This window comes from Narcine bancroftii, chromosome 12 (assembly GCF_036971445.1).
Source record: "Narcine bancroftii isolate sNarBan1 chromosome 12, sNarBan1.hap1, whole genome shotgun sequence".
Lineage (NCBI taxonomy): Eukaryota > Metazoa > Chordata > Chondrichthyes > Torpediniformes > Narcinidae > Narcine > Narcine bancroftii.
This window is the reverse complement of record NC_091480.1, coordinates 84,252,436-84,267,786: the sequence shown is the minus strand read 5'-3', so window position 1 is coordinate 84,267,786 and position 15,351 is coordinate 84,252,436. Positions and strand designations below refer to the sequence as shown.

Below are 15,351 nucleotides of genomic sequence, written 5' to 3'. Positions count from 1 at the left end.
GGCAACCAAAATGGTTTTGGGGCTTATTCATTTGAGTCAAGAGCGGGGGAACTGGTAATGGGCTTAAGGCTTGACTACAGTCTATTATCTATCACAGTTATCTTGGATTCTTCATGAACCCTGTTTCACAAAATTGCATTGAAATGATCAAAGATTCATGTGATCTGGGGTAACCTTGAACGCTTTGTTTTTAGGATTTTGTGGTGATGTGTGTCCATCATCATGTCACAATTCTACTGCTGGTAATTGCCTATGTTTCCAACATGACAAGGATAGGGACAATTATTCTCCTCATACACGACGCTGCTGACATTTTTCTAGAGGTAAGTGCAAGAAATCAGCAACATTTTGTATTCCGTTAATAGCATTTTCCTTTAACCTCTTTTCCATTGATGTGCCACTGATACTTCCACAGAGGTGTACCTTTATATAAATATATATTACTTACAGTTCAATGTAGTGAGGAAAGCAGTTCTTCCAACCTAACTGGGCCCCAGGGTGTTGTTTTCGTTCAATCAAACTGAAGACGTATCCCTTTAAATATTTTTGTTTTAATTCTTTTTTGGAAAGAAAGTCACTTGTCTGATATTTGATTTTTAACTGAACTACTCTAACCCCTCTCTAGAATTTTTTCATCTCTTTTTAAAATATTTTTATTGAATTTAATATATGAATCCTAAATACAAAGCCATCCTAATGATAACAAACAACAGATCATATCATATACGTTTCACATATTAAATATATACGTAATTGTTTACTTGACTTGTTTCTATAAGACATCAAATTATAGAATACAGTATTTAACAGTTTAACCCTTTCTCATAATATATCCCAGTGTAATTCTGGATAGAAAATGGATAAGACAAAATTAAACAGTCCCTTTTTATAAACCAAGGGTAAATTCTATCTTAATTAATGATATGATCCATTTAACTAATTAATCTTAAAAAAAGATTAAAAGAAGAAAAAAAAATCCTCTGACTAATCTAACCCCTTCCTCTAAACATGGTTAACTTGTAAAATGTAAAAGATGTGGATCGAAAAGCGACCTCCAGACGCCAGACCGAGAGCCTCCTGAGCATCCAGACTTCTTAAAGCTTCCAACTATGATAGTAATCTATGAATAGGCCCCACATCTTGTGAAATTGAATCTTTATATCTTTAATGTTGTATCTCATTTTCTCCAAACTTAAACAGAACATAGCATCATGTAACCAACCATTGGACATGAGTGGGTGGAGAATCTTTTCAAATACAGGTTGAAAATCTGCATTGGCATTCTGTGACTCTTGTGGTCCAGCATGTTTTGAATCTGTAGTACAGATCTATACTAATTAACGGATTCTAACCAAGATCTAAAACGAATTTAAGATCTGTACTAATCTGTAGCTGATTAACCTACCAGTGCAACTTTTGTGATTGCAGCTGACAGTGTTTCTTGTTGCAGAGAGTGTTCATAAATTCATGCAGAAAGTTCCCATTCTTCAAAAGAACAGTTCTCCCAGTCCAGGGAAGCTGACAGGGGGGCAATTTTTTATTCTGGATTTTCTGAGGGCTGGTCTAAAGAGTTTCAACCAGTACTTATCCAGCAGCTTTTTCACAGAGAAAATTCTGTCCCAGAATTATACCAAGAGTATTTTTTTAAATGCAAAAGGTACTTGAGTTTAATCCTTTTGTTTCAATTGGTGTAGTCTTTTATCTACTTGCATTCTGTGGCTTGCCTACAGGAAAGCTGTGGAACAGGGGTAAAAAAAAATCACAGGGCAATGCAGATCCAGGGAGCCAACTCTTCTGCAGCAGAGGTCTTGATGTGAAATGATACCAAATAAGTGCAAGAGAGAAAAGAAAATATAATGCAGGATATGCCAGTTACCCTTTCCTCAAAACTGATCAAATTAGGTTTTGGAGGCATTGCGCTCAACTATTCAAGGAAAATGCCGTTTTTGTTCACTTTAAATCTTAGAGGTTTAACTTTGCCCTGTCTGCTAAGTCAGAAACCAGGTCACATTTCCTTCCCTGTCACCCCTGTAGAGCCAATCTTATCTAGGAACCAAACATGCTCGTATGCTTTTGGACTTTTCTGACAAACATGTGATAGAGTTGAGGGAGGGATGAGCATGACTTGGAATCCCAAGGATTCTTGTGCTTGTAACAGATTTTTTTAAAAGAGTTCTTTGAAACTACAGTGAATGCCAACTTGTGATTTACCCAATCCAGGCTGGCACCTTGCCCTGACAGGTCCCAGAATTGCTTAAGACCCAGCAAATGGCTGGAGACCACAGGGAGTTGGATGCTTGCTTTGAGTCTGCAGCCACGGCCTCAATTACACTTTTAGTGAACCGGGGTAAACTGGAGGGTCACTTCTTTTTCAGGAGTCATGGCTGTTTCAGTGATTCCTGGCCCCAGACCTGTACCCCTCAGTTGTTTCTTCAGGAAAATTGTAGTATAAATCTTTTCAGATCTAGTATGTTTCTGTACAGTGCTGGGCTATTACTCTCTTACTTAAACTCATTGATCCACATTCCATGCCTGTTCCGACCACAGAGTTGCAGCCATGTAGTGACTACAGTGAGATAAGTGAATCCTATCTTGTGTACTTTGATTATTTCACCTTCTGTTCTGAAGGAAAAATGAGGGGCACCCATAATTCTGGAGGTACATTTTATTTAAACCCCTAAATAAAAAGGTTTTGGTTTAAGAAAAATCCATTCTGTTGGGGGTAATTATCTTAACATAATCCTATTAGTATCAGAAAATTCATATGCATTTTATCCACAACATACCCTTTACTCTGACATCACTCCCCATACCCATGACCTCTACACCAAGAAGGACAATGAGACAAGAGACAACCTCAACTACAGCTTTCCGTCAAAGTCATGCAGCATTCTGACCACTTCCTTATTTGCTTTGTCAAAATCATGGAACTGTTACCCCAACATTTACTTATTAAAATCCTCTGCAATATTTGATCAGCAACTTTATCCAGCAAATTGACTTTTACATCCTACTGATCAACTCTTAAAGCATAGCACATAATCCAATAGAAAGCAGCTAATCATTGATCGAGGGCATTATTGAGAGATTGCTTTTATTTTTGGTGCCAAACCTAATTTCAGGCAGTATTATTTGCAATTTAGATGAGATTAGATGCCCTTTGAATGCCTAATGAGAAAGTGGATATTGAATTCTGTCACCATCAATGGACAAAACTAAAAGCTCATCAGTCTGAGTTTGCCCATTGGGTTACTTATTGCAAAGAATGTAATTGTCCAAAAATTATAGTGGCTTCTAGTCACTGAAGGATTGTCTGTTATCATTATAGAGTTTGAAAACAAGTCCTTCAGCCTCGCTTGCCTAAACCAGCTATCAAATGGCCATCGATACCAAAACCATTTGTCAACACTTTGTCACTCTATGGCAGTTCAAATTCTCCTCTAGATATTACTTAAATAATGTGAGAATGTCAGCCTCTACTATCCACTCAGGCAGTGAGTTCCAATTCCAACAATCTTCTAGGCAAAGAGGTTCTAACTTGGATCCCTTCTAAACCTCATCCCTTACCCTAAACCTATGGCCTCTAATTTCAGATCACTCTACTGAGAAGAAAAGGTCTCTATTATCAGTGCTGTTCATAATTTTGTATAGCTCTACCAGATCCACCTCTGTCCCAAGGAAAACAATCCCATCCTATCCAGTTTCTCTGTGTAACTGACAGGCACCATCTGAGGCTACGGCTTTGTGAAATCTTATCTCCAGCGCGATCACGTACTTCCAGTAGAACTGTACAGAGTAATCCATACTCTTCCTCTCAGAGTTCAGGATTTGAATAATTTATTCTGATGACTAATTCCTGCAAGTTGTATGCTTGGACGTGCTTTTTACAAATTTGATGATAGGTTCACTTTACAAATGATATTTTCCTTTAAATCTAGCTTGCTAAAATGGCAAACTATGCTAAATGGCAAAAGATCTGTAACATCATCTTCTTGATGTTTGCTGTGGTCTTCATTGCGACCCGTCTGATAATATATCCGATCACGTGAGTAACATCCTCCTAAACATTTTATGGATAAGCTATGTTAGTTATAACAAAGTAAATTTATTCATTCAAATAGGATGTCATTTTTCCCAGACCAGGATATTTTTGTTCCTGCTGTCCTCTTTTGAGCATGTTACCATATTGGTTCCTAAACCTCAGCGTCTGTATAGTACTTCAACCTTCATGTAAATGTCTGAATATTGTCAGGTTATTTGTCCGTGGTGTCAAACTGGGCCAAACCCGTACCTCAGCAAATCTGCGCATGCATCAACTTTCCAGTGATCAAGGCACAGTGCTTGCTTCCCCCCCAACCTCTTCCCCAGCTGAGGCTGAAATGAGCTAATTCTACACTCTGCAGATCTGATGGGACCAAGTGGCTGAGAGAGAGAGCGAGAGAGAGAGATTCATCATAAATGCTAAACATGAATATAGCAGATGTAAGCAGCTTCTGAAATTTGGACCATGCAATTTATTACATGTGAACAAGGACAATTTACACACATGGATATACTTCTATTGTAACAAATTTTTATTGAATGTGGTTGGTTTAGATTTTATGCAATTTTAAATATTCAAATTTTGAAGATAAATAATAGATGGATTAATCTAAAATATGTTTCTCTCATTGCATTTGATATAAATGATGCTAATACTGGAGAGGAGAACATCAAGCACACAGGTTTGGACAAATCCAATAGCATCCCCAGGCCTAATATTATACCCAAAGTTTATTATAGTCCAAGCATAACCAATCTGCTGGAGGAACTCAGGAGGTCAAGCAGCATCAGTGGGAGGGGAAAAAAAAGAATGGTTGACATTTCAAGGTCAACTCTTCTTCGTCAGGGCTCCTTTGGCTTCAGATCCCACTCCAAGATAGTCACTTTACAAACATGACAATTTGTATCTATTGAAGGATACTTCTACAAATTATATAAATAAATATATTATTGGAATGAAATATGAAATAGGAAAAATATATCAATTAGATTGCAAAAATTCCTTCAGAAGTTGAAGTTCATAAATAATTAGGGTGTGCCCAATACCTCATGACAGAAAATTATATGATTGGAATTCAGATATTTACTTGGATTAACCCGACAAATTAGATTGGGAAAAAGATTTAAAAAAACATCTTAAAAATGTGGGTTTCATTTAGGAACTTAACTCTTAATTTTGAATCGTCATCTTGAATATCAAGAGTATATGGTAGCGAACAGAAATAATCTCCTTTTATGACTAAGCCAGCCAAAAAGTGAGCAGCGGTGAATTAAACATCTTTTGGAGGCAGAATCAAGAGTGTAGGATGGTGCATTGCTTGAGAAAGGAGTTTGGATTAATCATCCTGCAATCTGGCAAAATCGAGTCTTCAAGGACAGAAATCAGTCACCATAAAGTAGTGCATCATCTCCATTGATTCCAGGAAATTTCTGGCCCATGACTGCTCAAAGTGGAGGCGGAGCATTCAGTATGACAATCGAGATGGCATGCACACAGAGGCACTGCACAAAGTGAAGAAGGATTAGACCACCTCACAAACTACCTCTCCACCTACCCACTTGACTATCAACCACAGATCCTTTCTGTGGAAGAGTCTCTGGTTTTCGCAATAACCTCATCAGCCACTCCAGAACACTCAGTCAATGAGAACAAGTTATCCCCAATCCATAGGAGAGAGTGAAATAAATTCAAATGTTGCCACAGACTTTACAATGGCTGAGTAACCTGTGGATTTTGATTATAAAAATGTAGAGCTCGTCGAAAGAATCAAAGACTTCTTGATCCAAACCAAGGCTTTTATTAGCAAAAGACAGGAGCTCTTCACAGGTGGCCGACCAGTCTGGAATGATCCGACCTGGCTAGGGACACAACCCTTTAAGGCCCAGACAATAGGCGTGGCTTAGCTCTCAGCCAATCGCTGTAAGCACAGTCTAGATACAGTAACTATATACACTATGTACATTGGTGATGGATCTGTACTATCACAAAAAATGAAATTCAGAAGTTCAGATTTCCGGAAAACACTCTTGCCTCAGCTCTTCATTGCAGTAGTTCTCAGGTGCACTGCTCCATTTTATGCCATTCTTTGCTCGTTACATGTCTCTGAATGACTGTTACTGGGTTTTTTTTTAACATGTTGTCAGTAATTGAGATGGGAAGGGAATGATGAGAATCTCTCTGTGCACTGAAACAACACAAGCATTCCTTACAAACAGCAAAAGCCTGACAGTCCCAACAGCCTAATGATTTGTGTCATAGCCTTAATCCTAGCCAACCTGTTATGTGTTTAAAAGTTCATTTTAAATGATAGCGCATTTTTAATTAGAAAATAAGGCCGAATCTGGGATGGGATGTTTCATTTTGATTGGAAAGGGGATTTTTGACATGTCCATTCGCAAGAGTTAGCAAGAAGCAGATGATTGGCAAACATTGTCATTTCTACTGCAGGCCAGATTTCTCAGGCTTTAGAGAAAATTCAATACAGTGGTGAAATAAAAAGTGATCTGTTCAGCTAGATTAGTTGGAATCTAACTACCCCTTCTTTCCTGATTCAAATTTCTGCATGTTTGACCTATTTCCAAATCAGTGTGTGTTTTGTTTTAAAACAGGTGTATCAGATCTGTGTTTTTTGAAAGTTGGGAGATCATTGGACCATTCAAAATCTGGGGCTTTATAAATCTTCTTCTTGTCACACTGTTGATTATGCACATCTACTGGTCCTACCTAATCATTCGCATGGTGCTTAAAGCTTTTCATAAAGGAAAGGTAATTTATCTTCTCTGGATTCTGGTGACTTTATGGTCTTTAAAGGATTACCTTTGAGGACAGGTGTGTGAGCAAACAAAATCAAATATCACCTTGATGTCACTGAATTGTCATTGTCTGCTTGCAAAGCAAACACATCACTGATATGGGCACAAAATGGGAATTGGAAGATTACCTTTCTGGATTTTCAAGTATCCTTTGGATCTTTCACATCAATGACTCAACCTCCTCAGCCTGTTGGAGGATTATCACATCCCCCCCCCCCCCCCAGTTAACCAGGGGGTTAACCAGGGGGTTGCGAGTTCATTCCTCACTGGGGCTTCATTTCTCTTGACAATGTGGTGACTCTCTGTCTTCCTTACGATAGACAAAATTAAAGAACTTCACGAATATTACATTCCTAATGTAGTATTACGTGACAATAATGGAACCTTTACCTTTATCCAACCATCTTCCTAAAAACAAAATTCTATAAACACTCAGCAGATTAGGCACCAACCACAGAAAGAGAATCAGTTAGTATTTCTGGTCTGAGGCCTTGCATCAGAATGGTTTTGATGTTGGGTCCTGGATTGAAATATTAGTTGCTTCATTTTCCATAGATGCTGCTTTCAAAAGACAAGAAAATTGGAGCAGGGTACGCTGTCACCTCTACCTGCGATTAAACACATTCCTGACAGATCTATGTTGGCCTTGACTTCTGTGCCAGTTCACAATAGCTCTTAATTAAATCTATCAAATATTTATCCATCTCCAGAGTATATCAAATGATCTGGCCTCCACCAACAACGGCAGAGAATGCTGGAGAATTTTTTGTGCACAGAAGAATTTTTTCTGCATTCTTAAAAAAATGAGCGCCCATGGTTAGTGTAGCGGTTAGCGAAATGCTGTTACAGCAGCAGTGATTCGGGTTCGAATCTGGCGCTGTCTGGAAGGAGTTTGTACGTTCTCCCCATATCTGCGTGGGTTTCCTCCAGGTGCTCCGGTTTTCTCCCACCCTTCAAAACATTTTAGCTTAATTGGGTGTATTTATGGAGCACAGACTGGTGGGCCATAAAAGCCTGCTACCATACTGTGTGTTTACAATTTTTAAAATTTAAATTTAAAAACTTCAATTTCATTTTTAAATCATGATTCTCCCACTGGTTTAAAACATCTCAACATTCACCTGTTAGAATCTTGTATGTGTGAAAAAGTTCTTCCAATCTCCAAGGATCTGTGGAGTGTTCCCAGCAATTTTATTTTTCAGATTTTCAACATCTGTAGTTTTTTTTCAATGGTGGGCAGATTCTGTCCAGCTCTAATCTTGTACTTGCTTTTCAAAGCTATTTCACCTCTCAGCTGCATGTTACTTTGTCCTATAACCTATAGTATTTAAGTACTGGTTACAATGCAGGAGTCTGTTTGGCCCACAGATCTATGACCAATTCCCATTGGTCCCATTTCCCCTTGTATCTCTTTAACCCTGCAATAGGGCACTGCCATCAATTCCCATCTGATTCGTTGTGCAGAATATATATATAACATATACAGGTGCCTAACCTTTTATCTGGGAAACCGAAAAACAACAACCTCCAAAAACCACTTCTTCAGGTCGATGACATCTGCTCATCAAACATGACCTGACGCGACCCTCGCTCAACTCCTGTGTATCCCATCGCGTTCCGCATCACTAATTAGTGGTACCATTACTTTATAAGTACCCTACCTGTCAAGCATGAACCTTGCTCAACTCGTGTTGGAATATCCAAAGTCTTTCTGCTACTTTAAAAGTGCCACCGAATCGCCACGTTCTGATGCCGGTCCAGCATCAGATCACTTTCAGTTGGCCCGCCAGCGGCTCAATGCAGGATCAGTGGCCGTCATTGCTATCCATAATCCCCCATGCAGCTGAACTGCTGTACCAGCGCCAACGCAGGGGAACCGAGGAGGGGGCTGTTTCCCTGGTGCTGGTACAGCGGTGGGGGGAGGGGGAAGAGAGGGAGACAGCAGCACAACTCGGACGGGCGAGGGGGTAAGAGATGGCAGTGCGACTCAGTAGGTTGGGTGGCGGGGGAGAGACAGCACTGCAATTCAGTGGGGGGGGGTGGGGGGAAGAGATGGCAGCGTGATTCAGTAGGGCAGGTTGGGGGTAAGAAATGGCAGTGTGACTCGGGCGAGCGAGTGGGCTATGGCGGGGGCATGGAGAGTCAGCAGCCCGACTCGGGCAGGCTTAAAGGGACCGCCATTTTAAAATGACTCTGAAATCTGGGAGATTCCAAACAACCGCTTGTGTCCGGTCCTGACGATCTCAGATAAAAGGTTAGGCACCCGTACAGTGATGGATCATTTATTTTAAAGCACTGAACCATTGAAAAAATTGCAAATGCCTTTTGATTGAAATCTAAAACACTTTTCTTTATGGTTAGGTATCTAAAGATGAACGAAGTGATGTAGAAAGTAGTTCTGATGAGGAGGAACTATCTGAACAAAATGCCCATGAGAAAACATCCTAATAACCTTCCAACAGGACTAATCAAGATAGTCCACAGTTTCTCAGGATGCAAGGCGCCAAGCTACAAATGAAACAGGAAGCATTTTATTTAAAGAAAAACTTCTATTTGCGACATGTTTGCAAAATAATTGACTGAAAAATATTCATTGTGGACTGTTTACAAGATTATCAAATGTATAAATGTATTTGCTAGATCAGAGTATTGCACAACATCATTAAGGTCCCAATTACAATGGTAATATTTTACAATGTGCATATTTTAGCATGAGTGAAATTCTTTTGACTTCATTTCTAAAATAAACTTTATAGGCATACATTTCTAAATAAGGAAAAGTTTTGTTATTTGCCTAATAAGCAAAGTAAATATGATTGTTTTAAAGTTGGATCAAACACAAGAAAAAAGACATTGTATTGACATTAGTCTGAGCATCCCACTATTTTGGAATGGGGTGAAGGCAGAAAACGGGTGAGATTCCTGATCCTGACTGCAGGTGGGAAATGATTTCTGCTGGAAGTGAAAGATGCCTGTAATTAATCCATTAATGGTTGAATAGCCTTTTTTCCATTCAAACATTGAGACTCACTAATGAAGATCACAGGACTGCCTATTCCTGCGGAATTGTGTCTCAAGAGGTAACAAAGAAGGCAATCCAAAAACGTTTTGACGAAGGGTTAACCAGTCTTTTTCTGTCGTTGATGTTGCTCGACCTGCTGAGTTCCTCCAGCAAATGGTCTGCCCATGGGCTTGTGTACTTGGCCAAGGCCACCCGCAAATTAGAGAGGCAATACCTTGGATTCCATCTTGGAATCCAATAAGATGGCATTAACATTGACCTCTAATTTTCGTGAAGCCCCCTTCCTCCTGTCTCTCTGTGTCTCCTTTGCTCCATCTCCCCACCCCCTTCCTTTTCTTCCACCGTCCAAGAGCTCCCCTGTCACTTTTTTCCCCCCCTTCTACCCTCCCACTTGTAACCTCTTGCCTGTGCTGCCTGTGTTTGCTAATACCTAGAGAAGGGTCCAGGCCTGAAATTGGGATACCCTTTACTTCCCATGGACGCCGCTTCACCCACTGAGATGGATTTGCCTTCTTGATGACCTACAATTTCTGATTAATGCTCGATGAAAGGAAAATAAGATGATATCTCGAAGTTTACACAAGAGGTTTGCTACATTAAACATTGGTCCCAGCAGCTAACAATGGAGAATTAGCAATGAGAAAGGTTGAATATATATTTTGTCTATCTTTACAGTAAAAATGTAAATGCATCTCAATGGAGAGAGGTGGGGGGGGGGGGGGGAACCCTCCTTCATCACTGGTCTGGCTGAAGACGCAGCTTTTCGATTTCTCCAGCGGCTGAGGGACGTCCCATAGCTTCGACATAGGGCAAAGGAGTGAGCTGGAGGGAGATTTGCTGACAGGGGGGTGGGTGTCGGGCAACCTCGGGTTTAAAACTGCAGCAGTCCGGCTAAAAATAGCGGCAGCTGTTTCACTGGCGCCGGACCCTCTCTGCAAACTTCTCCGGCCGCGACTGAAGTTGTGTACTTGTTTTGAACTCATCGGATTTTTTTTGAAAGTGGGCATTTGTCTGAGGGGACTATGTGCGAAGAAGCTGAGTTCAGGTAGGTCATGGTGTGAAGACTAACCCAGCAAGGGTCTTGAACAGAACATTCACTGAGAATGGTTCTCCCCTCCCACCCAAAGATTCCACAGTTAATGGTACAGTTGGATGTTTTCAAACTAGTCCCACTGGAAGGACTGGGGAAGGGTGATTATTTGGAGGAGAGGAATCTGCTTGGTTGCATCTTCAACGTATTGATTCTGTTGGGAGGATTTCCCTGTGACCCTCATGTCAGTGTTGCAATGTCCTTGATTAGTTTGAGGTCCCAGGCTGTGATTTTTCTCTTTAACTCGTTTCACTTTTGTTTGGGGGGGGGGGGGATCTGAATGGTGTTGACAACCCCCCTCCTTTGGACAAAGGATATTTACAGGGCAGGTGAGGGAGACATTTTGCACCCAGACAGTGGTAAATGCCTGCAGAACACGATCAAAGAGAGTGACAGAAGCAGAGCTGCTGACCACATTTAAGAAGTAAAAACACAGAGATGCTGGAAGAACTCACCCCATCTTGCAGCATGTAACACGACTGAATGCACTCAGAGACAAGTGAGGAGTACAAACGCGCTTTTAATAGATGACAATCAATGGCCAGTAGACACAATTGCCCTCACGTGAATCTGAGGTAAGGCAGGAAAACCAGGGTTTATACTGAGGTAGGTGAGGGTGGGGCCAGTGGAAGAGCAAGCCATCTGAACAAAAACAGTGAATTCCAGTTCACCTCACAGTGCCCATAGGAGGTAAAGACATTTCAGGCCTGAACATAATTTGAAGAGCTAATATGTCAGTGGTGCAAGGCGGTACTGCAGGTAAGACCTCGCTGGACTGGGCAGGCTGACCCGCCTTCCATCCCTGTAACTCTTCCTTAGAAGATCCCTAATAAAGGCTGAGAGCCCTAGATCGTGCCACAATGTCTTTACCTGCTATGGACACTGCAAGGCCAGCTGAGTTCCTGCAACATCTCTGTGTTTTAACTACAATCACAGCATCTGCACATTTCCGTGTTTCACCGCGTTTAAGTAATATCCAGGTAAGCATTTGAATTGCTTGGTGTACAAGGTATGGACCAAATATTGGAAGGTGGGATTCATATGGAAGGATGCCCATTGGATGCGATGGGCAAAGTGGTTCATTCCCATGCTGATTGACCTCAGTGTTACCCTATCACAGACATCCCCACTCTCCTCACAACTCAACAACCTTTCATCTCCATCCTAGTTCTCAAAGAGAGACTTGAAATGTAATCTGTTTACCTCCCAATGAAGCTAAGTATTTCCAGCATTTTCTGTGTTTACTTTAGATTTCCAATATCTCAATTTTAAATCTAATTTACTGGAAGGATTTAGAGACACACAGGAGAAGGATGTTGAATTGACACACTTTGTTTTAGTTCCACTTTCAAAAGTCAAAATCTGAAAATATCAGCAAATGACTGGCTGTAATTTGATTCATGCTTTCTTTTTTTTTACAGCCAACCAGCAAAGACGCAATGGTATGATCGCAAGAACTATGTGTTTGTTGAGTTCTGCGTAGAAGATAGTAAGGATGTTTCTGTTAAAATTGAAAAGTTCAGATTGATCTTTAGGTAAGAGCTACCTGCATTATTCTGACTCACTCCATTCAATGTTATTGATAAATATGTATATGGTGAACACATACATGATAGGAAGTTGCTTTCACATGCCTTGCATTATGTCTGGCTGCGTTTGTTCCTACTAGGAATGAAGTGCCACTTGATGACTGATGTATATGGTGAACACATACATGATAGGAAGTTGCTTTCACATGCCTTGCATCATGTCTGGCTGCGTTTGTTCCTACTAGGAATGAAGTGCCACTTGATGACTGATGGAGCCTTTATGAGCTGCCCTTTGGTCAGCCTGGAGAAGATCTATTTTTCTTCATTCGTAGACACTACTTGGTACTTAACCTGTGGTGCACTGTTAGCCAGAATCAGACACACACAAAGCTAAAGACTGGACAACAGGCTTTAATCCACAAAGACTTCCACAGAGCCAAGCTGGCTGTGGCTGCAGCAACTCTGAGTGAGGCCTCGGGAGGCCGGCACAGGCTTATATCCCGGAGGGTGATTGACACCCGACCGGGTGGGGCTTGATCCATTCAGGCCGACTGATTGACAGCTGACCAGATGTTGTCCTGCCCCCTTACACTCCTGCAGGTACAGAGGTTGCCCCCTGCAGTAGGCCGTGGTGTTCCACCACATAACCCGAACATTTATATGTGATTTCTTTTTTCTCTAACTAACTAATTCTTCAAGAGTTGGGCTTTGTCCTTCCCGAGGTTTGTAGATCCCCAGCTTGAAATGGGTAAAATATTCTCCACCCTAAATGCAAGCAGGACCCAGTCGAATGTTGTGGCACTTTAAATTTTGAGCATTTGCCAATTCCTGTGTATGTTGACTACATGCAGTATTGTGATGTCTTGTTTTTTCATGCACTGAATGGAATTTAAGTTTTTCTGGATGTTTTAATGTAAGTTATCAGCAATATCTTGCCATGTTTCAAAATTCTTGTAAATACATAAAACAACCTTGGGAATTGTTTTCTTAATACTACAGAGAATTTCCCCAATATTAATCAAAATAAGGTTAGTATTGTATCTTTCCCTCAAAATATTTAAGTTTTTCTGGTTGATGGAAATAGAGGGGAGAGAATGCATGAATTACAGAATGCATTTTACAGCCCTGAAATTTTTAAATAAGCAACATTTTTAATTGATAGGGGGTGGGGAAAGAAAAAAAAATCTGCTGCCAATTTCCTGACTTTCTCTTCAGAATCAAATAAATACAAACACTATACCTGATGGAATTAACCTGCGAGATGTGGTACTTGCTTATCTTGGCATCACCCAGTAAGTGGGATGCAAAAAGTGATGTCCACAAGGGTCGGAGGGGGGAGGGCGTGAACTATGTGGAGGCAGTGCTGGATTAATGTATTGCGGGTCCTGTAGCATTTATTTTAAAGGGGTCCTAAATATTGCCGGCTGGTGCATGCGCAGTGAGGGAGAAGTGTGGCGGCAATGCATGAAGTAGTGGCTGGCACATGAGCAATGAGAGGGAAGTGTGGTGATGGTGCCCCCACCCCCAAGGTCCCTCCCTCCTTGAGAGAGTTTTAATTTTCCCCTTTGTGCAGCGGCGATGAGATACATTTTAGCCAATTATCACCTTTAATTGGGGTTATTAATGCAGACCAACAGTGTGGTTTCTCATTGCCGCTGCACAAAGATGAAAACAAAACAGTTTCGCATAATTCATAGTACACAAACATGAGGGCCCTTGAAAATTTGGAGCCTATAGCATATGCTACTTTCGTGACTACTTTAATCCCGTCCTGTGCGAAGGATCGGTGTCAATCCTCAATCTAGGTGCTGGGGTGAGGTCCCAATCCTGAGGAATGAAGGACTCAGACTTTTCTTTAGACAATTCCCTTTATTTGACACAGGCCTGTGGGAGGTCTGTCATCTCCTTAGACCAGAGATTCCCAACCTTTTACTTTCCACTCACATACCACTTTAAGTATTCCCCATGCCATAAGTGATCTGTGATTAGTAAGTGATTGCTTAAGGTGGTAGGTGAGTAGGAAAGGAAGGTTGAGAATCACTGCTCTAGACCCAATTATTACTGAAGTATTTTGCTTGAGAAAAATTATTATTGGCCCATTTCCTTTGGAGTTATGAAACCGTGCACATAATGAATCAATTTGGAATGATTAAAACAGTGGTTTTCAAACTTTTTCTTTCCACCCACCTACCACCTTAAGCAATCCCTTATTAATCACAGAATACTTATGGCATAGGGAATACTTAAAGTGGTAGGTGAGTGGAAAGAAAAAAGGTTGGGAACCACTGCCATAGAGGATCAAGGAGCTCCCCAACCATACAAAGACATGGGTTTAAATTCTCCAATGCTATCTAACGATAACCAATCACCTCCTCAGCAGCAATCGTTATCCCATCAGTATTAAGCTATGTCATGCCCATCTACATGTTACACCATATTTGGGACCAATCATGCAGGTGTGTCCCCCTCCACTAAGGTATATTTTACAGTTTTGATTTCCCTAATTCTTGTAAATCACATTATTCTAGAGCAGTTTCCCAAACTTTTTCTTTTCACTCACATATCCCCTTAAGTATTCCCTATGCCAAAGGTGCTCTGTGATTAGTAAGGGATTTCTTAAGGTGGTATGTGGGTGAAAAGAAAAAAGTTTGAAAACCACTGTTTTAATTGTACCTCATTGACTCGTTATGTGCACAGTTTCAGAACTCCAAAGGAAATGGGCCAATGACAATTTTTCTCAAGCAAAATATTTCATTAAAAATTGGATCTAGAGCAGTGATTCTCAACCTTCGCTTCCCACTCACATCCCTCCTTCAGTAATCCCTACACCATCGGTGCTCTGATTCTCTAGTTTC

At 40.8% G+C, this 15,351-nt stretch overlaps 2 protein-coding genes across 3 annotated transcripts in view; both read left to right on the top strand.

The window, feature by feature from the left end:
* Positions 1–9,626, top strand: part of LOC138747776 (ceramide synthase 6-like) — a 33,345-nt gene extending 23,719 nt beyond the window's left edge. Inside the window, exons 7-10 of one of the 2 annotated variants that reach the window (XM_069907351.1) lie at positions 195–323; positions 3,939–4,045; positions 6,652–6,808; positions 9,217–9,626. In XM_069907351.1, coding sequence (XP_069763452.1) covers positions 195–323; positions 3,939–4,045; positions 6,652–6,808; positions 9,217–9,303 — 480 coding nt within the window. In that variant the 3' untranslated portion in view covers positions 9,304–9,626. The remainder of the gene's footprint in view (positions 1–194; positions 324–3,938; positions 4,046–6,651; positions 6,809–9,216) is intronic. The other variant, XM_069907352.1, reaches the window with a different exon arrangement.
* A 1,163-nt stretch (positions 9,627–10,789) lies between these two features.
* The window catches only part of aarsd1 (alanyl-tRNA synthetase domain containing 1), a 57,305-nt gene continuing 52,743 nt past the window's right edge, over positions 10,790–15,351 (top strand). The window contains exons 1-2 of the mRNA XM_069907308.1: positions 10,790–10,922; positions 12,389–12,502. Coding sequence (XP_069763409.1) covers positions 10,900–10,922; positions 12,389–12,502 — 137 coding nt within the window. The 5' untranslated portion in view covers positions 10,790–10,899. The remainder of the gene's footprint in view (positions 10,923–12,388; positions 12,503–15,351) is intronic.